We start from the raw sequence: 27187 nt of genomic DNA, 5'->3' as shown, positions 1-27187 counted from the left end.
AAACAAAAGAAAGATTTGCAAACATGTATATATATTACATTGTGCTTTTTATTCACCTTCAAAGTCTGCCTAAAAGTGTCAAGGTCAGTCCTTCCTCTTCTCATCAAGCAAGCTCAGAAAATCATTGCCAGAATCTTCTCTCTCAGCCACCACTGAAGTTTCAGAAAACCTTGCAGTGATTTCAAGCCACAATTGTAAAGTACATTAAAAAAAAAAAAGTCACAGAAGGAAGTAGCTATAGGCAGGCTTAAACTAATGCTAAGACAAGAGATACTTCAGGATGACCCCGATGCTCAAGATTTGTCTTTCATAAGATATAAATATGATTAGTTCAGCACCACATAATCCCAGGTTTAAAAACAAAACAAAACAAAACAAAACAAAAAACACCAAAGCTAAACACATGACTAAGACATACATTTCAAAATACCTACTTAGATCATAAGGCAGCAATGATTGCATTACTATAATTCAAACCACATTACATTTTTATGTATTTTATTCTTTCTCTCAATCTCAGGAAAGGCAACTGCAGCACACAAGAGACATGCCTCACCCTCCCTGACCAGAGCTGGACAGAGCAGAGTTGATTTTCATTGTCTCTAGATTCAGCTGTTCCCTGACAATTCAAAAGGTGACCTCTTTTTGCTATATTTACTGAGGTTTGGCTGAAGAACAAAAGTAACAAATGCTGTTTCCTTTAATTGCCTCCAAAATCAAGAGGAATGGCACATCAGCTGTTTCACATCACCTCCTCAATATCACATCGCTGACTGAAGCTAATGACTTCAACCAGGTGTGTGACTCACATGTGAAAATCCAAACCATGTGAAGTCACGTGGATTCCTGAGATTTTGTCCAATCATCCACACATCACATTACATGGTCATTATACTTCCTTTCTGCTCACCCTGCTCTGAGCTCAGTGGCTTGGGTTTCAGCAAATATCTACCAGAGTTCTTGCTCTGAAGATACCATGAAAAGTGAAAATTCATCACATATCTATCATTCAGTAACTTCAGCATAAAAAAAGCCCAACATATCCAGCTTAATCTTCCACCCACTGAGTATTACTCCCTTCTTAACTCAAGTCTTTGCTGCTTACCAGTGTAAGAACTTCAAGATAACCGAGTGACCTCCTGTTCTTGTTTCCCATAAATGGGAAAGACTGAAGTAATGCAAACTCTCAGTTTAAGGCAATAATTCCAAATACTCTCCTTGCATCATCTACAGTTTTCTAAAAGCTGCAAAATCTGCAATGTTTCAGCGTCAGTCAGTCTTGATGTCACACAAGATGAGTCAGCTGATTTTATGTAACAACCTCCAATTTAGACCTTCAAGAACCACATTAGCCCTTTGCCTAATGTCAGGAAGCCTGTTCACTGTGGGAGACACCTTTTACAGAGCTGTAGTTTTCCAGAACAGAGTCTTTCCTCCTCTTTTTTTTTTTTTTCATGACCTACATAAATTGTTCTCAGATGTATAACTTTGAAGTGAACACGTTTGAAATAATTTTCAACCTGCATTGCTCCATATTAATGCTTCTGTTATTACTGACGTCTGAAAACACTAATAATATTACCTAATGATGCCAAAAGTTATTTCTGTAACTTTTTTTCACATCCTTAAGGAAAAAACTGTCTGTTATAAAAATCTAATACTGCTTTCCTGAAAAAGCCCATAAAGAGTATCTCCATCATGATTCCCTTGTGCCTAAATTTAACATTTAGCAGTTCTTAACCACTTACTGACATCATCCAAGAATACTTTTTTTCAGATGTTATTAAAAGAAATGCCATAAAAATCCTATTGTAGACACAAATTTCAGCCATATCCATGGCTCCATCAGTACTTCCAAGGAAACTGTAAAAAAAACAAATAGGAGCAAAGTCTGTTGTCTGATTACCTCCATCAGTAATAAAAGCAAGCTTGCCATGCTCTCTCTAATAAGAATTAAGAGTACACTGACATATATTTAGCTCTATTACTGTGCTTCAGGTTTTTCCAGTAACATTCTCTATCAGCTTTTCTACTGTTTTGACCAGATTTGTCATTAGACACATTTGCAATTATCTATTTCTATTATTCTCAATTATTCTCTTGAATAATAATGTATTTGGCACAGCTCTGTTATTTTTCTGCTTTTGCCAGGACAAGCAAGAGATTTTTTTTTCAGGCAGCTTTAGATACCTGTTCCATAAAAGTGATGAAATTGAATATTACTGTCCCTAACCAATACTGTTTTAATACCCTGCCTTTTTTCAATTACTTTTAGAAAAGTATTCACAAACATGTATCAGCTTCGTTTTTAAACAGACTTGAGTATCTCCTTTATGTTACTGAAGTATTTTGTTAAAATTAAATAGAAGTTAGGCACCCAGACAGAAACTCATTAAGGACTTACTTTGCCTAATTTTATGTTTATACTTAGTAAATTTTTTCAACTCCTTTTACAGACAGTAGAATGAAACACTTCTAAAGAATGATTCATATAGAAAGAGAAGATAAATAGTGTCCTGGATTCATAATTATACTATAATCTGAATTTGGGGGAAGAGGGGTGAGAAGGAAACAACAGAACTGACATTCAGCACAGAAAGAGATGTTGATAAACAAATACCATAGTGCAGATAATTAAAAAGAGTGCTAAAAACTTGTATAAATTCTAATCTAAATTTTACAGGCTTTGTTTTCCTGAAAAGCTTGTCACCTCACACTTCTGTCTCAAGCCCACTGAACTGATGAAAATAGTAATATTAATGCATTACGTGGAATAAAGTACATAAGCTATTCCAAGTTGAAAAAATTAATTCGACTGCACTTACCTAGAAAATGGTATCTATGAGTTTGTGGAGTAAAATCTAAGAAGCATAGAATCACAGAAAAGTTAGGGTTGGAAAGGACCTTAAGATCATCAAGTTCCAACCCCCTGACACCTCGCTCTAAACCATATCACCCAAGGACTCGTACAACCTGGCCTTGAACACTGCCAGAGATGGAGCATTCACAACCTCCCTGGGCAACCTATTCCAGTGCCTCACCACCCTTACAGTAAAGAACTTCCTCCTTATATCCAATCTAAACTTCCCCTGTTTAAGATGTAACCCATTATTCCTTGTCCTATTACTACACTCCCTAATGAAGAGTCCCATCCACAGCATCCTTATAGGCCCCCCTTCAGATACTGGAAGGCTGCTATGAGGTCTCCACGCAGCCTTCTCTTCTCCAGGCTGAACAGCCCCAACTTTCTCAGCCTGTCTTCATACAGGAGGTGCTCCAGTCCCCTGATCATCCTCGTGGCCCTCCTCTGGACTTGTTCCAACAGTTCCATGTCTTTTTTATGTTGAGGACACCAGAACTACACACAATACTCCAAGTGAGGTCTCACAAGAGCAGAATAAAGGGGCAGGATCACCTCCTTCGACCTGCTGGTCACACTCCTGTTGATGCAGCCCAGGATACGGTTGGCTTTCTGGGCTGCAAGCGCACACTGAAGCCGGCTCATGTTCATTTTCTCATCGACCAGCACTCCCAAGTCCTTCTCCACAGGGCTGCTCTGAATCTCTTCTCTGTGCAACCTGTAGCTGTGTCTGGGATTGCTCTGACCCAGGCGTAGGACCTTGCACTTGGCACGGTTAAACTTCATGAGGTTGGCATCAGCCTACCTCACAAGCATGTCAAGGTCCCTCTGGATGGCATTCCTTCCCTCCAGCGTATCAACCGATCCACACAGCTTGGTGTCATCGGCAAACATGCTGAGGGCGCACTCAATCCCACTGTCCATGTCAGCAATGAAGATGTTAAACAAGACCGGTCCCAACACCGATCCCTGAACTTACTTAGAGGTATTATAACTAGAATCACCAGTTCTGAGGCAGTGTGTGTCTTTAAAATTGTGATTAAGAGATAGAACAAGTAATCTGAATAAGAACAGACTCAGTGAAAGAAAGACGCTCTTACAATGTAGAACCTTTTTAGGAAAAGGGGAAAAAACCTCTGGCATATCACCTCAATAACTTAAAAAGTATGGTAGGTTAGCATAGTACAATCTTCACTTTAGTTCTTGTTTCCACTTATTAGAATGAGATGAAATCACACAGATTGTGCATAAGCTTCTCCAATATGAAGTGAAATAACATCTGAAAACAGTTTCAGAAAAGAACATCAATTATCAATTGTTCTCTAGTTATGTGTAAACAACTGACATCTCAATACTGGTAAATCAGGTGATGACTTCATACAACGTATGAGTAAATAAGTGATTTTTCTGTGTTAGCAAATAATTGCAGAGCCTCTTACTAAAATAACATCAGATGTCTAGAGGAGAAACAGAGACGTGAACTGAAAGGTTTACCAGATGACTGTTAATTTAGGAAATGGAGCAAACCGTCATGTAAGAAAATAAAGCAATGTCACAATTAGCAAGAAAGAGATATGTTAAGCTGCCTTCTCAAGAAAGGAAGACAAATACTGTTCTTCCCTCTTACAGGAAACGCCAGTGCAAAGTTGTGACAGATGTGTCACTAGGAAACAATAGGTCAGGAGAGATGTTATAATCAAGGTAGGCTACACGGTAAGTAAAAATAGAGATTGCTCTACTAGAAGCATAACAAAGAACAAAGCAAAAGAACCCCCCCCCCCAAAAAAAAAACCATGCAAAACCAAACACACCCACAAAATGAAGTTTGTAGTGAAAGTTCTTGTCCAAAAAGCCTAAGTTTACCATGACAGCTAGCGACATTACACTAGAAGTTCCAGTACTAAGGAGTTAAACAGTATTGTCGAAATTCAGGAAGAAATAGGTCCCACTTAACATATGAGCTTACAGATGGATATTCCAGAAGCTCCTCTTAGATGTCAAACATTGGTCTGACACGCTTTAAAAAGAATGCCAGCTAGCAGTCCATTTAGTGATTCTCTTTAGAAAATAGCCACTAGGTTAAGCAAAGAAATATTTGGCTTATGGTCCTCACAGGTCAAGGGAAATAGACCAAATAAAGCCTATGCTGTTCAGTCTTGACAACATTAGGACACCATTACAGAAGTATAGGCTGAATTCCTGAAAAAGTTAATATTAAAACTCTATTGACTATACCTCATGGATACAGAACCTGTGCATTTTCTAACATACTTCATAAAGTCCATATTCTTCTCTGAACTAGTTTTCAAGGTTTCTTTTCAAATCCACAGCCTCAAATGAATAGGCACTTTTGTGATAAAATCATAAGTCTTGCATATTTGCAGTTGGTTCAGTTCTGAGACTAGGAAGAGCTGTAAGCAGTGGTCATAGTCACATGTGTCCTATTACTAAAATAAGCTTTCCTAAGTGTCTTCCAAGATAGGGCAACAGCTAAAATTCAGTCTGTGAAATTATGAATTCTCCCTAGAGCCCCATCAAGGTTTTAGAAGGCATTTTATGATGGTATTTTTCAAGGGCTGGGGAATTGCGAGCAAATGGACTTTCTTGTCTTTACTTACTTTGTCTTTAACACAGTCAAGGAACTAATTATTTGAAAGAAAAGTAGAGCTGGTCCATAGAAACATGACATAGAATCATAGAATAGTTAGGGTTGGAAAGAACCTTATGATCAGAGCAGGGCTGCTCTGAACCTCTTCTCTGCCCAACCTGTAGCTGTGCCTGAGATTGCTCTGACCCAGGTGTAGGACCTTGCACTTGTCATGGTTAAACTTCATAAGGTTGGCATCAGCCCAGAGCACCACAAGTGTGTCAAGGTCCCTCTGGATGTCATTCCTTCCATCTTCATCTTCCATTTTCAACTTCTCATGGAAACTAATGGGTAAACTGTAATTATTGCTCAAAATAGGCTCAAGGAAGGCTATACATTTTCCAAAAGTAGCAATGGGGAAAAATTCAGCATGAAATTAGAAGGCTTATTGGGAGGCAGAGAAATTGTTTCCAGTGGCAGATTAACTCCTACTTCTCTGCAATTTAGGAACTGATGTTTTTCAATTTTCCGCTTTTACACAATACTTGCTTTCCAGCTAGCCTTACACATTATTGTACTTCATGGATTAGTGCTGTAGCCAAATTAGCATATATGAGTAGTCTAGTCATAGTCAAAGCATACACAGAATACTAGGACACATCTAAAGGTTATGTCACCCTTGAAGACCTAGTACAAAAGACAACACGTGGCCTCAGACTACTTTAGAATTAATTTTAATATTTCCTTATTATTTGGAAAGGAAAGTGTACCCCTTTTGTACCAATTTCACTTAAGAAAAAGATGTAGCATACATTTTAAAGCTTATTGACTGGTTGGAAGTTTAGCAAAGTGAGAATACTGTCAATATTGCATTACAGGATAGTCATCACCATGTTGCCTACTAAAATGCGAGATAGAAATTTGTTGAGATGTCAGCTGTCTGCTCTCCTGCATAGACTACTTTGATGCTCAATAAGGTATGAAATGCTGTTCTTTAAGTTTGTAATGGATAACATGAAATCACCACTCTAAGTAAATACGGGAAAATGATAATGCTTTAAGAGTTCAAAAGTGCTGTCAATCACATGAGATGCACAATCAAATTATAGGTACAGTCGATTTCATAAAGCAAAACAAATAAAATTAATAAAGGCACATGTGCTTCAAAGTCAATTCAATATTTAAACTCCATTTCCAGAAAAAAACAATCCATGACTTCAGATTTTTCCAATAAAATCTGTTGTATTGTCAAGCATCCAATTTCATACGACAATATTTATTAGAAGCACATGGGGAAAGACCGGGTTTTAAAAGAGTAGGTCAGCACTTCAGAAGTGAATGGAATTTTAATAGTAGTTGACTCAAGCTGTAATGAATCATATGAATCAAAAATTAGGAATGAGTTTTTATGTAAGATTTTTATTTTGAAAAACTGTAAAGAACACTAAGGTGTACAACAAAACAAAATCCAGTGTTTCATACTTACTCAAGCAAATTAATTCCTCAAGTTACATGTGAACAAACAGAGGTTAGTCTGTGCAAGAAATTAATTTGCAGGGGGAAGAAAAAAAAGGAAGCTGTTGACTAGCTGCCAACAACACATTACACAAGTACATTTAGACCTTATCATGATCGTAGATTAATCCCCTTGAATTTTTATTATTTTTTTTAAATAACTGACATTTAAAAAAATCCTTTACAGAAAATACTGAAAAGGTTCACATTTCTACCACCTCAATACTTTCCTCTTCTTTCAACCATTTCTACCATCTCAAAAGTATCCCCAATGTCTTTTTCATGCTTCTCAGGCTCCTTTGGCATAGGATCCATTCATAATATGCTCTTACTCACTCCATTGATATGTTTCAAACCTTTTACATCCGAAAGCTTCTGGTTCGGTGAAATGGTTGAAAGGGGTTTTTTAAGGCCCACCTCAGTATTGGTGGCTTCTGTTTAGTTTTTTCTGGAAATAGCACCGCTTCAGTTTCAGGCGTGGGAAATCGTACTCTATACACTTCAGGGTAAGACTTCTGAAACTGGAAAAGTACATCGAATTAAATGAAGAATTTACTCAAACTTCTATACCTCTATATATAGAAAATTAGGTGATCTTTTCTAATATGGCTTGATGGATCACAGTACCCTTATTCTAAACAATTAAAAAGTTTGACATAGAATCATAGAATCATAGAATAGTTAGGGTTGGAAAGGACCTTAAGATCATCAAGTTCCAACCCCCCTGCCATGGGCAGGGACACCTCGCTCTAAACCATATTACCCAAGGCCTCATCCAACCTAGCCTTTAACACTGCCAGGGATGAAGCATTCACAACCTCCCTGGACATCCCCAAGAGTATCTATGATTTTAAATCTCAGTATTTCTCTGAAGGACTACGTGTCTGAAACTTAATAAAACTTTGAAATTAGAATTAAAGACTGTGGAGGAATTTTTATTTACTTGCTTAAGCTTCTTCTTCTTATCTTTCACAGATATTTCTTTATTCATTGCAATTTCTTCCAATAAAGCTGCCAGTGGTTCTTGAGAACCAGTTGCTCTTTGGTATTCAAATTCATCTGAACTGATTTGGTGGCAAAATGATTGAGGAAATGTTGTATCAGTATCAGCTCCAGCATATTTTATCTGAAGAAAGAGTGAAAAAAGAGCAGCTATGTTTTCCACAATAGATTTGAAAAACTGGTTTCATCACCTGAAGTCATTAATTAGAAAACATATGGAATAAAGACCTTAAATCGTACCTCCTATCTCTTGCACTGGTTGAGTTTTAGTAAGTCAAAATGATGACAGAGATTGAGTCTTTTAACTCTTGGAAAAAGTTAAAAATCAGTTTTTCAGTAGCAATTAAATAAGAAAGAACTGAAAATCAGCTTTGAACGAAAGAAAGTACGGTATCAGAACACTATTAAACAGCTGAAGAAATAAGGATGGCTCTAAAAGAAAATCAGAACATTAATGGAGACACTTATTAATCATCCAGTTTTCTTCACTACCACAACCACACCTTGCCCATTCCATGGGAAAAATAATGCTGACCAACAGAAAACATATTCAAGAGTTCTTGACTCTAAACTATTCAAAGTCTGCGTATTTTTATTTAAATACAGTTATATTTTAATATAGCAGTCAAAATTAATAAGCTATTCATAATCTAGCAGACACAGAAAAAAGTCTTTAAGAACTGTCAAACTTCAGAGCAGAAAGGATGGATTTGATCTAGAAACAGGCATAAGAGATTTCTTTTGCTAGACACCTACTTGGACTCTCTGGAGATTTAGAACATGCTCCTCTATAGAAGATTTTAAGGTGGTGGGAACGCTTAAGATCTCTTGATAATTGTCCATAAGAAAAGATACTAGTTTAGCAGCAAGCAGTTCATCCAAGTCCATTTCATCCTTTGAGCAGAGAATACAATGGGAAAATGCCTGAACCATCTTGGGGGGGGGGGAGAGAAAGACAAAAAAAGAAATAAACATAAAATTAAATCACAACATTACTGTGTATTTTTCTGTTTGGTAATGGGGAATCAGGCTGTATTTAAAAACTGCTGTTTTAGAAAAAGAGCTTTTGACAGCACAATACTTCAAATACTTCCAGAAAACTTCAATATTGGGAGAGGTGGGGAGAGTAAAAAGTATTGTTATCTGGGTGGACTGAAGACGTCTCTTGTGTCATATACATAATCTAACCCTGACTTTAGACTTATGACTGAATTAAGTTTTATTCTAAAGATTTCATCAAATGGCCACTTTATGTGGCTTTTCCAGTTAAACAGGGAACAAACAATTCAGAGATTTTTAAAATAACAAAGAAATTTGACAAAAGATAAGCACCAGAGGTTAAAACATAATACTGTTACTTTGAAATCAAACCAAATTTCAGGTCTAGATCAGTTCATGTACTCTCATGCCCAAACATTGTTACAAGAGTTTTCTGTCTGTGCGCCAGTCACTTCTAACATTAAAAACACAGAAAGCAATCAAGACTGTAATATACCATACCATAGACTACACTGCTGAATTAAAACTTAGTACAAAATACTTGGACTGTAAAGCATTCACTTCCAAAAATAACATTTAGATAAACATAATTACTTTAATCAAAGACCATTTACAGTTAATTAAATTTTAACCTTGGCAGTCGAAAAAATTATCTTTTTTTAATCAAATACTATTCATGGTTAATTAAAAAAGTAATTGCTGTAGAACAGATTTAGATTTATGCATGCTACTATAGTATTTTAATTGGATGGCTCTACAGCTTAGCTTTCTGCAGCCCTTCTTATGAAAGACTTTAACCAAAATAAATACATGTTCTTAGCCAGTCAGAATTGCTAAGTTATGCCTAATAACTTTGTAATAACATGCTATCTCAAACATCAGTGGTAACTCTACAAGAAGCCCTACAGAAAGAGCATTAGCTCTTGAAGGCTTTGTCAAAATCTGTAGTAGTTGAAGTGATGAAAAATACTGAAATAAAGTGGTAGGAATGTTTTTTTTTAATGGCTAAAATCAAGTAAACCAAAACATTCAGCTGCATATTTCTAACTATGACTGACACAGGCAGTCTGTTTCTCTCTCACATTGCCTGCAGTGATGAAGAACACCAGAAGCCTTATCTACTGTATTTTTTCTTTTCTATTCAACAGGGAAACCTGTGGTGATTTAATTTTGAAAGACACGGAAGTGTCCAAATTCTGAGCAAATTCATTTATTCAAAACTGACCAAGAAATCCCAATTTATTCAAATTCAGAGTAGCTTTCCAGAATTTAAACTAGAATAGACAAACTGTTCTTCAAACAAGAAATTGTATTTTGCACACATTCTCTACAGCAAATGCACAGAATCTTTTATCTGCTACACCAAAAGCCTTGTGTAGACCTTTTGCCTTACACACTATACGTACCAAGGTTCTGGTCCTCACTGATTCAGAAAGAGGTGGTAAATCCTTGTTCAAGCTAATTCTTGCCATCATCCTCACCAACAGCTGTAGTCTTTTCCGATTTTCTGGTGGCAGCAACAGACAAGATATCTGAAGAGCTTCTATGGCCTTGCTGTGCTTTTGCAGCAGACCTGTTTTAGGCAAGATCAGAAGTTTGAGCAAGGTTTGTTAATTACATGTTTCCATAACAATTAATGTAACATTTTAAAATCTGTCTTCCCACACTCCTTTGCCACTCATTCAAAACTACCTTATAACTCCACTCCCCAACATGTTTAGGAAAACATTCATAGAACTGGACTAGTAGAACTGGGCACCTTGTTTAAGTATTCACAACATTTCATTTTGATGCATCAGGAGATATTAATAACCATAACCAACAAGTCTAGATAGCAGACATGAAAAACCACAATGCTTTTGCTCTTCCTTTGTTTGTTTATAGCCCTTGGCTTTAAACACATCTGAGATGTATGCACAGATTTATCAAGCACACAAAAAAAAGTTCAGCCCGAGGCAACAATCGGAGAACCTAAATAAAACATGCTTATGTACTAGTGACAACTGCAGCAACACTGACATGTCGTTCACACCTATAGAAGTTAAATCTGTGGCCAGTTCTAACTAGAAACTCTTGAGAAAATGCAGATTGTGAGCATGGCAGAGATATTTGAAGACTGGACAGGCACAGTAGTCTCTGATAGTAATTTAGGTATCTATAAAGAAGTCTCACCACTAAAATGTCATCCACTTCTGGGTTTCTAAGGCTCATTGAAGAAAGCATCTACTACTTAAATAGCACTAGTATCAGAACAAAACAGAAGTCAGGACCAAAATATCCACATCAGTGAAGTCTAACAGCAACTTCTCTTAAAAAAAGGAATAAGGAAAACAACAGAGATACATTTCATTTTTCCCACATACGATTATAGAGGTTGGAAGAGATCTCTGGAGATTATCTGTATTTCTCTGCTCTAGGCAGGGTTACCTACAGCAAGATGCCCAGGATTATATTCAATCAGGTTTTGAATTGCCAATTGTTCTGTTATTGAATATCATCAATAGAAGTCTGTCTCTCTGTTCCCCCCACATCTTTTATAGTGTCTTTTATACACATTAAGATCCTCCCTGAGCTTCTGTGCCTTCCCCTCTCCAGGTTAAACAGTCACTGCTCTCAGCTTCTGCCCACATGATAGGTGCTCCAAGACTTTAATAGCTTTTGTGGTCCTCCACTGGAGTCACTGAATAGGGGTGAGGTAAACTCCCTCAACTTGCTCAAAATGCTCTCAAGGTAGCTAAGCATGTTGCTGGTCTTCTCTGCCACAAGGACACATTGCTTGCTTATTATCACTTTAGTGCCCACCAGGACTGTCAAGTCCTTCTCAGTAAAGCTGCTTTCATGTCAGTCAGCCCCAGCATACACTGGTGCATGGGGGTATTCCTCCCCAAGATGCCCTGAGAATAAATAATTAATAAGATTTGTTCATAAAGAATCACTATAACCTATGCAAAAAGCAAGTTAAATCTTACCAAGTTAGTGAAATATCTGATGATTACTGACACCTTAGTCCTATTTTTTAGCTATTCTTGAAAACTAATTTCAGGAAACCTCTTGGAAGAGAAGTGCTCTATACAGTCTTCATTTGAAAACAGAAGCAAGTGAGGCATCTTAATATGTTTACACAACCTACCATTTCTGCAAACATTTCTCAGGTTTTAAGCTGGAACTTTTAGACATGTGCAAATCACATCATGGCTGCACCAAATGACTAAAAATACAATCTAATAACACTTTCTCTGCTATTTACTGAAGCCCTCTGCTAAACAAAGTTTATCCACTGAAAAAAGAAGCCGTGTGGAAAAGCTGTAATTCCCTGAGGGTAGCAGTATGAAAAGTTTAAAACTCAAAGATTGAAATTTTGATTTATAAAATTCTTTATCTTAATAATTACTACCAATTTAAAAAGCCATACTCCATTAAAAGAAAAAAAAAATACTGCAAAAATGAAACCATAAACATATTTTGTAAATGTACAACTAAGGAATTACTGCTTCACAGATGGCATCAGTACTAGCATTGACACTTATTATAAAATAGTATTCTATGGAACATGCATAGAATCATAGGATGCTTTGGGTTGGAAAGGACCTTAAAGATCATAGAATCATAGAATAGTTAGGGTTGGAAAGGACCTTAAGGTCATCAAGTTCCAACCCCCCCCGCCATGGGCAGCGACACCTCGCTCTAAACCATATCACCCAAGGCCTCGTCCAACCTGGCCTTGAACACTGCCAGGGATGGAGCATTCACAACCTCCATGGACAACCTATTTCAGTGCCTCACCACCCTAACAGGAAAGAATTTCCTCCTTATATCCAATTCCAACCCTCCTGTAATGGGCATGGACACCTTCCACTAGACCAGGTTGCTCAAAGTCCCATCCAGCCTGGCCTTGAACACTTTCAGGGACGGGTCAGCTACTTATTCCTCTACACTCACCTACGACTTCATAGTGGTTTGTACATTAGCCTCTACTGTTAAGACTTACTTATTACACAGAACAAAATTCTTGCCCTTTTACTTGCAGCTGACATCACCCACACACCCCCAGTCTTTTCCTCTTTTCCTCCAGCACCCAAAAATCATACATCTAATCTCACAGGGAAGTGTGAGAAGACCTTGCTACCAAAACTACAGATCAGGCATCTCTGACTTATATTTACTGTTTTATTTCCCTACAATTGGTTCTAAGTAGTTTGGGGTACAAAAAGAAGAGTTAGGCTTTAGAACAGGCATGATGAATTGTCTTCTTGAACTCTGTCCACCAGTTAGATAGTGAGCATATTCTTGAACTTAAAAAAAAAAAAAAGTGGAAAAGATACCTGAGAAACATGACATTTTCAAATATATGCTACCAGTACTTCAAAGTAAACTGAATAAGCATGAAGTTTCAATACAAAGTAATTCTTGAAAGCCTGTATGCCTTTTTTTTGTGTGTGTGTAAATCTATTTTTGTTAGTAAGGAAATATTCCATACTAATGCCTTATTTTTTGTGAGAAACAAAACTTTTTTTTTTTACTTTTTGAAATAGTGCATGGTTTGCTTTCATTTCCACATAAACATTGGCATGAATTCTTTCTCCTCATGTTTACATCTGTGAAATACTATGAAATGAAACTCTTAAAACCTGAAAGATGTAAAATACAATGGAAAGGCAAACAGAAAGGGAGTATGAAATGACAGCAAGAATTCTTAAGAGATATTATCAAGAGTATCTATTGTGTAAGAAAAAGAAGTCAGAAGAAAAGAAACGGCATTCAGTTTGAAGCAAAATCATCAGCTAACAAAGCATAAAAATACTAAATCCCAGAAGTCCTTTTTCAACTCAACAGTTTGTTAAAAGCAATGGTGCTCCCCATTAAAGCAGCTCAGAAGTGCCATGCTACAAAGCATGCTTACTTTCCAATCCAGTTGTTCTATTCTGAAATGTAACCATAAAAAATGCTTTTACATTTACCGTCTTTCGGTAGGCCATCTTTAGCTACAATATAGCTGAATCTGATATAGCATGAACCCTTAAAGTTAGCTAATAACGAAACTATTGCTTCTGTAAGCACTCCTGTCTACTGTAAGTTTAAGCAATGAAGTTATTTCCATTTACTTCAGATAATCGTATCACCATGGTTAAAACAAGTCCTTACGGCCCTAATTTTTTTTGATGTAGACATCAGTCAAGCGATTTATAAAAGCTCCTCTGGGTTTTTAAAAATGCTTAGGTATTTTAAAAAAAAACAAACTGTTAAAATTCATCTGATAGCTGTGGCAGCATTAAGCAATGAACAGAGGCCTTTAAAAATCATGAAAACAAGCAATGGAAGACTTGTGATGTGTAATAAATTTTAATATTAAACTGTTCACCATGTAGAATGGACAGGCCCTAAAGAAATGAATTGTGATTCATCTGGATATGTTGAATTCAAATGAATAGTTTATATCCTAAACTACTTACCTAACACACTAACAAAAACATCAAAAAAATGAAATGTGAGAAGAGGTTCTTTCATCTGGCCAAAGTAGTCCACTATAGTTTTGAAGACATCTCTTTCAAAGCCCGAGTATGTAGGCTGCTTCAAGTCTGAGCAGCTGGGCCCTAGAAAGGAGGGGGGAGGGAACAACAAACAACGAATTGAATTTGCAGCCATCAACCAGATCACCATTTTCTATTCCTGCCAATTGAAATGCAACATCAAGTAGAAAAAACCCAGCAACACAGACTCATTATTCAACATATAAGTGAAAATGTATTCATCTATTGAATTGACCAATTTCCAGTAGATTCAGTGGAAATAGATAAGTTAAAACATGAACAGTTAAACCTCTATATATATCATTGAAATAAACTGCATTAGTAGAATGGTTGACCTTTTCCAGCTTTTAGGCAACAATCTGAAAAAATATCAACCGCAAATATAAACACGATTTGATAAAGCAGTAAGGCAGTCAGTTTAATTGTCTTCTATGAAGGTGGGTTGGTTTTGTTCCCCCTCTCCCCCCCAGAAGTACTTACAATTTGCTAGACATTTCATTGCTGATAATATCCAGTGAGGTAGCTCTTCTGCATTGAGGAGAAACAGACAGAAATTAAAAGGACAAAAAAATCTGAGAAAAATTGAAAGATAAAAGTGAAACAGAAATTCTTTAAGAAGTTCCCCCTACATGGTAGTGCAACTGATTGCAAAAGCAGGCTACACCTTAATATAGGATAAAGCTTTAATTGTATCTTACTGGAGTATCCCCAGTACTCCCTATCAACCAGTAGTGCCTACAGCTCTTACAACTCAACCAGCAAAATGAATTGTATCTCAAATCCTTAATCTGCCCCTGCAATAAACAATCAAACTAATTCAAGCTACACCTTCAACAGTGCATTACAGTGAAGTGCTTACTTTGCATTGAAAATGATGAAAAGCACTCATACATGCTGTTTTCTCATTTTTGCAAGGAGATGGTTAACATCCTGGGGTGCTCCAATTGTCTTTCAAAGGAATATGTATATGCTCTGGAAAAGGGCTCATTTACAAACCAAAACAGGTTACAATCTCATATTTTAATTCGCTACAAATCTTCTGGAAAAGATGGTGACCATAGTATTGTAAGTGATAAATCATAGAATTATAGAACAGTTAGGGTTGGAAAGGACATTAAGATCATCAAGTTCCAACCCCCTGACATATACAGGGACACCTCATACTACACCATGTCATGCAAGGCTCTGTCCAACCTGGACTTGTACACCACCAGGGATGGAGTATTTACAACTTCCCTGGGCAACCTATTCCAGTGCCTCACCACACTTACAGTAAAGAACTTCCTCCTTATATCCAATCTAAACTTCCCCTGTTTAAGTTTTAACCCATTACCCCTTGTCCTATCACTACAGCCCCTAATGAAGAGTCCCCTTCCCTTCAGATACTAGAAGGCTGCTGTAAGTTCTCCATGAAGCCTTCTCTTCTCCAGGCTGAACAGCCCCAACTTTCTCAGCCGATATTCATACAGGAGGTGCTCCAGTCCCCTGACCATTCTCGTGGGCCTCCTCCAGACTTGTTCCAACAGTTCCATGTCCTTTTTATATTGAGGACACTAGAACTGCACACAATACTCCACGTGAGGTCTCACGAGAGCAGAGTAGAGGCAGGATCACTTCCTTCGACCTGCTGGTCACACTCCTTTTGATGAAGCCCAGGATACGGTTGGTTTTCTGGGCTGCGAGTACACACTGAAGCCAGCTCACTGAAGCCGGTTCAGTTTCTCATCAACAAACACCCCTAAGTCTTTCTCCACAGAGCTGCTCTGAAATCTCTTCTCTGCCCAACCTGTACCTGTGCCTGGAATTGCTCTGACCCAGTTGTAAGACCTTGCACTTGTCATGGTTAAACTTCATGAGGTTGGCATCAGCCCAAGGCACTGGTTTCAAAACTCATTGACTGAAAATCAAAGCTGGGGAATTTTATGTATCTCTCAGCATACATTCTGGTTTTTTTTCAATTTTTATACACATTTTCTTCATTTAAATAATCCAGTTCAGGCACTTAAGGCCTGGGCTGAGAAAGCCAATTTGAAGTGAGTAGTATCCTTTTCTTTATAAAGGAAAAGTTGCTGCTTTTTTACTTTAGTGTTTCAACCCTGCTAAAGCAGCAATATGCTTAAGAGAGTAAATATGTAATAAACACCAATTCTGACTGTTGGGTTGTCAGAGGACAACAACGGCATACTTTGTAAAAGCTGTAGTATAGATGTGATCACACAAGTAGAAAGATGTTACCTGTTACTATAGATTAGAACAAATACTTTTTATATACTAATAAGCTATACTATTAATAAGTTAAATGAAAACTTCTAAAACACTCACTTGATTTGTCTTCTAAAATGACAATGCCTTGCTTATTGACATTGTATGCATTTTGGAGTATATGCTTTGAATTCACAATTTTTACGTCTAACACTTCATTCAGGGAATCCAAACCCAAGACCTTTTGTAACCTGCAAAAATACATAAACACACAGTTCATACATCATATAATCTGAAAGAAAGCAAACACGTAGTTTCAAGATAGATAGGATTCTGAAACTGAGACCTCTCCATTTCATAGACTTATAGAACATTGTGAGTCAGAAGTGACCCATAAGGATCATTGAGACTAGCTTGCTGCTCCCCACAGATCTACCTAACACTAAATAACATGACCAACAACATCATCCAGACATTCCTTGAACTTTGACAGGCTTGGTGTTGCCACCACTTCCCTGGGGAGCCTCTTCCAGTGACCAACCACCCTTTCAGTGAAGAATCTGTTCCCAAGGTGCAATGTGAGCTTCCATTGACACAACTTTATTCCACTCCCTTGTCACCAGAGAGAGATCAGCACTTTGAGCTCCATTTCCTCCCTTGAGAAAAATCAAGGCTGCGATGCACCCCTCAGCCTGCTCCAAGCTGAACAAACCAAGTTATCACAGCAGCTCCAAGTCTAGCCCTCAAGGCCCTTCACTATTTAACAGGAAACTGTTAAAAGTGTGCTTCATTTGAAAACACATTTAACAGATTCATAAAGAGCCCCAAAACCACACGCAGTAGTAGAACTGGGGCCACATCCAGGCAGCGTAGGGTGGATCAGTCACCTCTCTCAATCATGTGGCTATGCTGTGCTTAATGCACCCCAGGACCCACTTGGTCCTTTGGCTGACCATCTTTTTTTTTTCCTTTATGAAAATAATTTTGATGCAGGGTGTAGGCCAACTTAACCTTGGTGACACCTCCAATCAAGATGAACCATCATCCTCATAACTGTTAGGTTCCACATATGCAGAGCCTCATACTTATTATGCAAGGACACTGGGAAAAGTGGGGTAGTCACGCAGGTGACATGCCTGCTGTGTCATGCAGGAACTTGTCACCATTGCCCCCTATCCCTTCAGTCACTGTGGAGAGAGGAAAGGAAATCCTCCAAATCACATGTTCTGTTTGCCTGCTGGGGCTGTCTCACAGAAGGTAGGGTGTGATTCCATTAGTCTATGTCGCAGGCTCACTGATACTCCTCAAGCTACTCACATCCTCTGGGAGCTCTTGTCACTACGTGGAGGAGTTCCTCTACCGCGGCTCACCTTTCACAGGAGCGCTCACTACTGCCATCTTGTACAGGCATAAGAGCAGGGCACACCCAGCAGCAGGACAGCTGTGTGGCAGCTTATTCAGAACTCTGTTTGGGAAGCTGCAGACATGGTGGTTGCAGAACTCAGAGGCCATAGCTTTCTGAAGGGTGGATACCATCACTTGTTGGTCTAGGTGGCAGAACTACAGTGCCCTCCCTGTTCAGTCTTTCATTCAGACTGCTATGCCATGCTCTGGTTTGCAGTGCTTCTAGGCTTCTTTTATACGTGGGGGGGGACTTGTCTCCTGTTGCATCTCTCCACTCCCCTGAGATCTTCCCTGGTTGAGGAATCCCATTATGCACTGCACCAGAGCAGTCTGCTGTGGATCTCTCAGCACTGGAGCATCAAGTTTATTACATTGAGATAATGTTCTGGGTTTAGATAAATGTAGTTGTTAGTAAGGCCTCAGCTGTGCTGTAAAAATAGCTAATGTATATTATTTTTTCTCCTGCATAAATTCTAAAGCATTGCCTTTAACTTTGTATAGATATTCCTTTTGGAAATACCAGAGAATATCTGAATCCTAAAGCCTTTAGCACCCAATTAGCGATTCCATTTCTTATCTCATAAAAAGTGTTTTATTTGTCATTGAAAGGTTTCATGGTATTGCACTTCTACAGATGTGCTTTTATTTCATAGCAACAAGAAAAAGAGGAAGACTAAGGAAAAAAGTGATTAATAAAGATAAAGCCTACATAACAAAAGGACTTGTGTAACACAATAGAAAAAAAGTCAAAAAGTATTAAGCACAGTAAATTTTTTTGCCAGCTTTATTTGCTGAATTCATTAGTCAAATAGTAAGCCTATAGTTAGTCCAGCCATTATCGCTTTAATTGCAGCAATGAAAAGTGAACAGTGAAGACAGACAAGACTACTACCTACTACACAGTTTAACAGCAAATGGCTCACAAGCATACTCACCGTGACAAAGTCTGAGACTTCCATATCTCTTCTATATTTGCTTGTGTTAGCTCTCTGCGGAACACAAGCTTGCAGGCTGGTACTTCCCCTATGGCTATACTATGTCGCTTATACCACATCTCAGAATTCTGAAATCAGAAAAGACAATCTTCATTAACTGGTGACTTTTCAAGTACTGAACAGTATAATTGTATATTATATATCTATATATGTATATATACATATATATATACACACACACATTGTATATAACAGTATCAATCGTATGTTTATAGTACAGCATGCTCCTTATTAGAAGTATTCTAAATACTCGTAAACTCCAGTATAGTCCCCAGGATGCAAGTGAGTGTTCAAGGTTCAGAGGCATGCAGAACCTTTTCTCATTTACATAATTTTTCAGCTTGGGTAACTTATGTGAGTCAGAATAGCCATTAAAGCTCAGAAGTCAATGGCCTCTAGCCCTGTGTTCAGATCCATTCCATTAAAATCAGTTCAAGTCACATGTTTTCAACTACCATTCTAAGATTAAACATCTGCTTACAGAAAAATTGTTGCAGAATTATTAGATGAGATAACTAAGACTGATATTTCTCCTTGTTTAGTGTATACTGATCATAATTAAACATTAAGTTTGTTAACAGGTTCTGTACATGAAGAAAGTAAAACCAAATAGCTACAGCTGAAGACACCCTTCAGATCTAGTCCAACATTAGGATATAGCAAAGCATAGAATGCAAGAGACTGCTATCCTGTACTCAAACTTCACATCCAAGCTCAGTGCTTGAAGACTGTCATCAACATGTCAATGGGTAAACATAAAATACAGTTTGTGTCAGTGGTGCACTTTTTAAGACAAAACTCCTAGTCATTCCCGGTTTTTTGATTTACATCACAGAGCATTCCTTGTGCATCAACAGTATTCCTTCTAATCACAACCAACCCACAAAATGCACTCCAGTAATGCACTTAATTATTCCAAGCACTAATCATCTGTAATTCCACGATAGTGGACTAGAGCTAGTTTGGAACAAACAGCACTCTCTGAAATTACAGTCTGGTCTTCCGTATCAGTAATTCATTACACAGAATGCCATCAAGCCACACAGAGCTAGTATGTGGCCTGACAGATGCTGGAGCAATTTAATGGGCCACCACTTTCAGCTACCTGTCTACTTCACCATTCCAGAGGAAGTTACACCTTTCTGTAAAAGAGCCTGTAATAGAAGCTTTTTCTTCTTCTTTTTCTTTTCTTTTTTTTTTTTTTTTTGTCTGTCTCAGTTACACCAATTTACAGTCCACTGTATTAGCCAAAATTAGCAATGAAAGAAACTTCAGCTATGCCAGACTGTATGCTGTTGTATATTGCTAATTCTTACCAGGCCAGGAAGCTTGGACAGAAATTTTGAGCAGACAATTGGAAGCTGCAACATGATAAAACTGCAGCAGATACTTGCTCAGTAACTAACATACTCTACCCTCTTGACTTTTTTCTTTCTTCTGTCTTAAATCTTCTACCTACTGCTGAAATTCTAAGGACCTTAATGCTTTTTCCTCTTCAGAAAAGTGCTGTACATGAAAGGTGCACTGGATCTATACACATACGTAGTTGATTTACAAATATGGAATAACCATTCACATTCAGGACCTCCAGATAACCAGCAAAACAGTAGGAGCTACTTTTACAAACAAACAATCAACCACCAAGAAATCCAAGGCTAGTGTCCTGCATTGAGAAGCATTAAGGAAAAGGCCAAAATTATCAACAAGTCCCAAGAATTCACAAAATTTGAGAACACTCACATACAAGACAACACTGGAGGGACTGTTCAGAATATACACAACTCCAGAAGCCTAGGCTTTAAAGACGTCCTGTGGTGAGAGTTGCTACACGTTTGGTTTATTAATAAAAGAAACAGTTGTTTCAACAACTTTGCAAAGGCTGAATCAATCCTCGTAAGAATGGGGCAAGATGATTCTCCAAGCTGAAAGGGCAACAATGAAACCAGGATCACTTCTCCTTAGCTACAGCATATTCCTTTATCAAAAAGGAAATTCTCCTAACAGCTAAGAAGGAAGCAATATTGTATATATTCTGCTACACAGTATCTGAATAAGAGTTGCACTGTAAATGACAGTATTTTTCTTGTAGCGTAACAAACGCCATACCCGAATTTCAGCAAACTGGAATGTAAGCATACTGATAACATAGCCATGCTGAACTTCAAATGCTCAGAACATAATCTGTAGCAGAAAGAACACTGAAAGCCAGCATTCCCAGCAAATCATTAACAACTTTACTTCACATAAGTTTAGAATAAAAGTATGTTGCATTTAATTTTATAGCTAAGTATTATGTGCAACAACAAAGAAATCATTAGTTTTGCTTTCCAAATATGCTTATGTCTGGGGAAATAAAAACTGGATATCTTACCATTGCAACTGCTTTTACTGGGATGTGTTCTTGAGAAACACCAGCCTTCGGTTCATTCCAGTCTGGAAATTTAATTACTTGATTTCCACATGAAGGTTTCTTTGGATATGACTTCAGTGGTGAGGAAGGAGGAAATCTACAATTAGAAAATATTTTTAATGTCTCTGAACTCCACCCTATTCCATATTTACCAATGCAAAACTGTAGTAAGCCTTCACATGAAAAAAAAAAAAAAAAAAAACCAAAAAAAAAACCCAAACAAATAAAAAAGCTTTGGACATTCACAGTGCGACCTAATTGCCTGAAGACAGGTTTGAGTGACACATAAAATGTCTCAAGGTGTCTTATTTGGTCTCCATCTGCTGCTCCAGAACAGTTTAGGTTATTTGTACCTCCCATGACACAGCTGAACCATGGGTGAATATCTGATATCACAGTGCATCTCAAAGAGCAGCAGCTGCCTATGCATAGCAAACTAACTCAGGTCTTCATCAGAAGACACTGACTCTGCTGAAAAAGCTGTGGGTAGATTTTCTGCGTGTCAAGTGAACTGCTAACATGCATCATCTCTTAAAGCAAAGCTATCTAAGTCACATAACCAAAAGACTTAATTAGCATACACGCGTCCACACAAGCTTTGTCCACATTGCCATGTTCTTCTGTGCTTACATGCTTCCTATGCGAAGACCAAATCCTGCAGGTTTTTTCTGAAGTCTTTTTCCAGCTGGCTACAGGAAACTCATTCAATTTTTAAGTCATTTCAAAAAGTGCCTTGAAGAAGTCAGCAGAAATAAACCCTAAGGTAGCCCTTGCAGAAAACAAGGAAAACAAACTATCCCAGGTCATATTCAGCTCAGTCACATCTCCAGCTTGACCAGAAATAAATTACTGCTAAACCTAGGTCACAGCATGTATAAGGGAATTAATGGCAGCACATCAGAAAGACAAATCAGTTTGGTGGCAACATATCAGCAAACTGGCCCAGATCAGATCTTACGTATCTGTACTCTGATATCCCTGAGATGATGAGATCCCTGATGCTTCAAGAAAATGCTTCCACTTCACTCTTAACTTGAATATAAAATACAGTTATGTCTGTGACCACGCAACTAGAATTTGTTTGCCACTTTATAGTATGCGTGTATATAATAGAATCATGGAATCACAGATCTAATGCAATTCCAAAAAATTTAAAGCCCAACAGCTCCTGAAACGGTAACTTCTCTTTTATTATTGTAGACTATGCTGAGCCAATAAGCCAGAACACACAGATAGTGTTTGCAAATTTTTGAAGCCACAGTAGTTCTCACCTTCATATTTAATACTTGCCCAATACTATCAGACAAATCAACAGTTGGGAACATTTCTTTCCAATGCTGAATGAGCGAGAACAGAAAACTACATTTACATGGGAAGTTAATGAACGACAGCTGTGCTCCACAGTGTACAGTTACAGTAAATTAACACAGTAGTTTATAGAAAAGGTATAAAGCATACGAAGGTTTCCAGAGAAAGCACTGCCAGTGGAATTAAAAGCAACTGGTACTGCTATCCATATCAACATGGTGAAAATCGTATTTACAGCATAACATCAGGAAAGTCCACAAGAGGGAGCTGCAAGGACATTAAATGCGTGAATAAGGGTGGGCTGGAAAACCGATGTTTAGTTCGTAAACAGGAGGAAAGCATGCTCTAATAATACTTAAAGCCAGACACCAAAACGATAAGCAGCATGCGGTTTATTTATGCACCAAGCTGAGTGGGGGAAAAGCTAGCTTCATTTCCATATGCATGAAAAATATGCAGTTTTAATAAAAATAAAGTTGTTAGCAACTTAGTTGAATTGGAAGTGAATAAAGATCATTAAGACAGATATAACAAAAAAAAGCTCTATTGTCCAATAGCAGATCAGTAGGCAAAGAACTACTAAAAAGAATAATAATTACGAAGTACTAATAAAAGAAAAAAAAAGCACCAAAATATTTCACCCAACCCACTTCCACAGCCTGGGGCTCAGGAAAGTCAAGGCTGAAAATACAAAGGAGAAAATAGCAAAAAAATTTGAATGTGCCACAATGCTAATTCAAGAGACAAAAAAACACAAACACAACAAACGCAGACGAATAGATAGAGCATAATACCAGTGGTTACCAAACCCCACATTTAATCTTTTAACAGAGTCAATGCCCGGAAAGAAAAGAGGCAAAGGACTTAATACCTATGGCACTAGTGAAAAAAAGTGTGCAGATAGAGAGCTATCCTAAGAACAGACAAAGCAGGACTGGGTTAGGAACATACCAAGCCAACACCACAACTACCACCAAGTGCTGTGCCAGTATGTAACTGCTTTTCTAACTCTACTTAGATAAGTAAAAACTAGTCTATGGGTAGATAAACTATCACAATATTTTGCCCTTCTACAGCAGCCATAAGCAGATAGACAGAGAAGAATTTAAGAACAGGACAAGCATACATGATACGTCCTCTTGGTCATGTTCAGTTCACAGACTGCAGAGCCATATCTTGTTTTGAGGTACTTAGCAACAGATTTTCTCAGGTGAGCTGCTCAAAATATCTTCAGATACAAATCCTCTGGTACACTAGATCCTTCAAATTTGATTTCCAAATTCTAAAATTTAACATTTTCTTTGACTGTTACCTGGAATTTCCTTTTATGGAGCTAAGCTTGGGAAGAACATTCGTTTTTATTCCCCACAAATTATTTAAAACTTCTTCCATTAAATCTGATTTAAATTGGTTTGAATATTTAATTTATTTGGCAGGGAAACCCTAGCAACTCAGTGTCGTTTCCTTCATAAGGCAGACTAAAAACCAGCTACCACCTTTACTAGAAAATATCATGCAGTATTATAAAGAACAACTTGAATCAGTGCTAATTTGTTACTGGAATTAACCACAAATCCAACCCAATTTAATTGTAAATCAACTGAACTGCAGTGGAACATCATTAAAATATACCACAATTCTTTCATAAAAAAAGAATCTTGACCCAAATTTGTTTGTGACAAAGTAAAAGAATTACATCTTACTTTTAAAGTATTTCAAATTAAGTATTGTGTATGGTTCTGGTGTCCTCAACATAAAAAAGACATGGAACTGTTGGAACATGTCCAGAGGAGGGCCACGAGGATGATCAGGGGACTGGAGTACCTCCTGTATGAAGACAGGCTGAGAAAGTTGGGGCTGTTCAGCCTGGAGAAGAGAAGGCTGCGTGGAGACCTTATAGCAGCCTTCCAGTATCTGAAGGGAAGGGGACTCTTCATTAGGGGCTGTAGTGATAGGACAAGGGGTAATGGGTTAAAACTTAAACAGGGGAAGTTTAGATTGGATATAAGGAGGAAATTCTTCCCTGTTAGGGTGGTTAGGCGCTGGAATGGGTTGCCCAGGGAAGTTGTAAATGCTCCATCCCTGGCAGTGTTCAAGGCCAAATTGGACAAAGCCTTGGGTGATATGGTTTAGAGCGAGGTGTCCCTGTATATGTCAGGGGGTTGGAAATTGATGATCTTAAGGTCCTTTCCAACCCTAACTATTCTATGATTCTATGATTAAATAATACTAGGAGAGTAATGAACAAATGTACATACAGCAGATCAAAAAATTTAGACACACTCTACAAAAGAAACTATTTAAGTTCATAGAGCAAAATGAAAAGATTATTTCATCCATACTAACTGGAAATTCAGATCTACCTTTTCCCAGAGACAATATTAAAAAAAAACCTATTACCAAAAGAAAAGAAAAAAAACCAAACAAACAAAAAAAAAAAAAAAAAAAACACAAAAAGCACCATAAAAGGGTAAAATGAACAATTAAACTTTGCATCTTTTAAGACATTTTCAATATACAACCCAAAGAGCACTGAAAAGGTTACATCATGAATGACTTTTAGTTTCTGAAGTCCCTTCTCTCAGGAGTAGAAAGGCACTCAAAATAGCCAAGGGGCTGGGGAGATGGGAGCAAAAGATAAATTGAATGTTCAATGGCATCCTCATTCCCATACATATATTCTTGATACGCATTCTTCAAACACTGACAAACCTGATGTCTGCCAACAGCAAACAGAACTCATTACATCATAAAAATCTGTAAAAACTTGTTAGTATTCATGGAATGCAACTGAATAAAAGTGCCCTTCAAAAATATCTAGAAACAAAGGAGGAGGAAAATAAAAAGGGGAGAGCAACCCCACAACCAAAAAACCCCAAACCACAAAACCAAGTCAAACATTAAACTAGTTGCTTATCACTAAAGAAAAAATAAAGTCCTTAGAAGGGGGGAGAGACACATTAACCCCTTTACAAAGGCATTCTACAAAAACATTTGTTACGCCAATGAGAGATTACTTAAGTTTTTCAGACACCATATACAGGTTTACCTATATAAATGGCCATCATCTTGAAAGTCCTCTTTGCCCCATCTTCCTTTAATATCCTCAATAACGTGATTTTTCAGGAATTTTTTAAGCAGTTTAACCGTTTGATTGCGAGTCACTTCTGGGCCAAAATTTTGATTAGAGCCAAGCAGTTCATGTAAACAGTCCACTGCTTCCGAGGCTTTGAAGCAATGCTCGTAGCTTTTGAAGCGACACCGATGTTTCCGTAAAGGCATCTCAGCACGAAAATGTTCTATTATCTCATTCCACTAAAAAAGATCAAAGCAAACCGTAACAGCTCTTCTAGAAGCACTGAGTCGTACAAAGCAAGGTCGAGATACAACCAGATCTGAAAGCAGAACTACACAAATTTTTTTATCATCTGCATTTACAAACCCACTGGAACTTAAACCTGTGATTTAAACAGTGGACACCTGAGAGCAAACACCAGATTGAGGAAACTGGGAGATGTAGAGCCCCATGCTACCAATGGCTCTGCAGGTACAGCTAACGTCCCTGCGGCTTTTAACTTGACAAAAGGCCGGACTAACGATCCCCTCTGCTGCGTGCTGCGGCCGCTCCACTCATGCGGGGCTCCACAGACACCCCAAACAGACACGGCGTGAGGAGCACCAACACCCAGAGGGAGGCTGGGGACCACCCCGCCGAGTCCCGGCCACCCGAAATAGGCCCTGGCTACCCAGGACAGGCCCAGGGCCCGCTAAGGCTGGCGGCGCTGAGCCCTCAGAGACCCAGCCAGCGGTCCAGGCCCAGGCGGCCAGACTGCATCAAGGCAGCGGACCCGTACCCAGAAGGCTCTAGAGAGCTACCGTCGGGCATGGAGGCCCACAAGGACGAGGCAATGCTGCACAACAGGCCACCCCGGACATGGGGAGCACTCACCAGACGGGTAGCGCGGTAGGGCCCAGGGCCGACGAGCTGCGGCTCCATGGACGCAGCCGGGCCTCTCCGTCTCCACGGAAACAGGGAGCCACGCGCACCGCGCCCACGGTTTGAATCCGCGCCCGGGAGACGCCGCCCTCACCTATTGGATGGCGACGGCCGCACGTGACGCGCCCGCACAGCCCGTTATTGGTGGGGCGGGGACCCGCTTGTCCCGGCCCACGCATTTGCCCTGCCCAGGCCAACCCCCTGTGCCCGCCACCGCCGCCGCCACCGGGGCTCTGACCCCGCTCCGCGGTCGGGAGACCGCAAACAGCGCCAGGGGTGGGACCGGGAAGAAACACGGCTCCCGTCGGCCAGGCGGGGCGGGAGCGGCCCCTGCGGGGCAGTGCGTCTGCTCAGACCGCTTTGTCTTCCTGGGAGGGATG

General features: G+C 38.7%; 1 protein-coding gene across 2 annotated transcripts; it reads right to left on the bottom strand.

Annotated features, from left to right (window-relative positions):
- Positions 1–6484: 6484 nt before the first annotated feature.
- On the bottom strand, positions 6485–26910 carry DEPDC1B (DEP domain containing 1B). Of its 2 annotated transcripts, XM_061351152.1 has the most exons (11): positions 26760–26910; positions 25860–26125; positions 21464–21599; positions 19033–19160; positions 16814–16944; positions 14972–15019; positions 14414–14554; positions 10370–10536; positions 8721–8897; positions 7906–8088; positions 6485–7483 (listed from the first exon to the last, which is right to left on the bottom strand). In XM_061351152.1, the coding sequence occupies exons 1-11, from the start codon at positions 26805–26807 to the stop codon at positions 7322–7324; spliced, it is 1587 nt and encodes a 528-aa protein (XP_061207136.1). In that variant the 5' UTR covers positions 26808–26910; the 3' UTR covers positions 6485–7321. The 2 variants fall into 2 exon arrangements, with proteins under 2 accessions (XP_061207136.1, XP_061207137.1); XM_061351153.1 differs by lacking the exon at positions 14972–15019.
- Between the last annotated feature and the right edge of the window lie 277 nt (positions 26911–27187).

The sequence above is a fragment of the Neopsephotus bourkii genome, unplaced genomic scaffold (genome assembly GCF_033783945.1).
Source record: "Neopsephotus bourkii isolate Nb327-2 ecotype Australia unplaced genomic scaffold, CSIRO-AGI_Nbou_v1 NB_559, whole genome shotgun sequence".
In the NCBI taxonomy this organism is placed as follows: Eukaryota; Metazoa; Chordata; class Aves; order Psittaciformes; family Psittacidae; genus Neopsephotus; species Neopsephotus bourkii.
The sequence above is the reverse complement of the archived record's forward strand: the minus strand, read 5'-3'. Positions and strand labels throughout refer to the sequence as shown.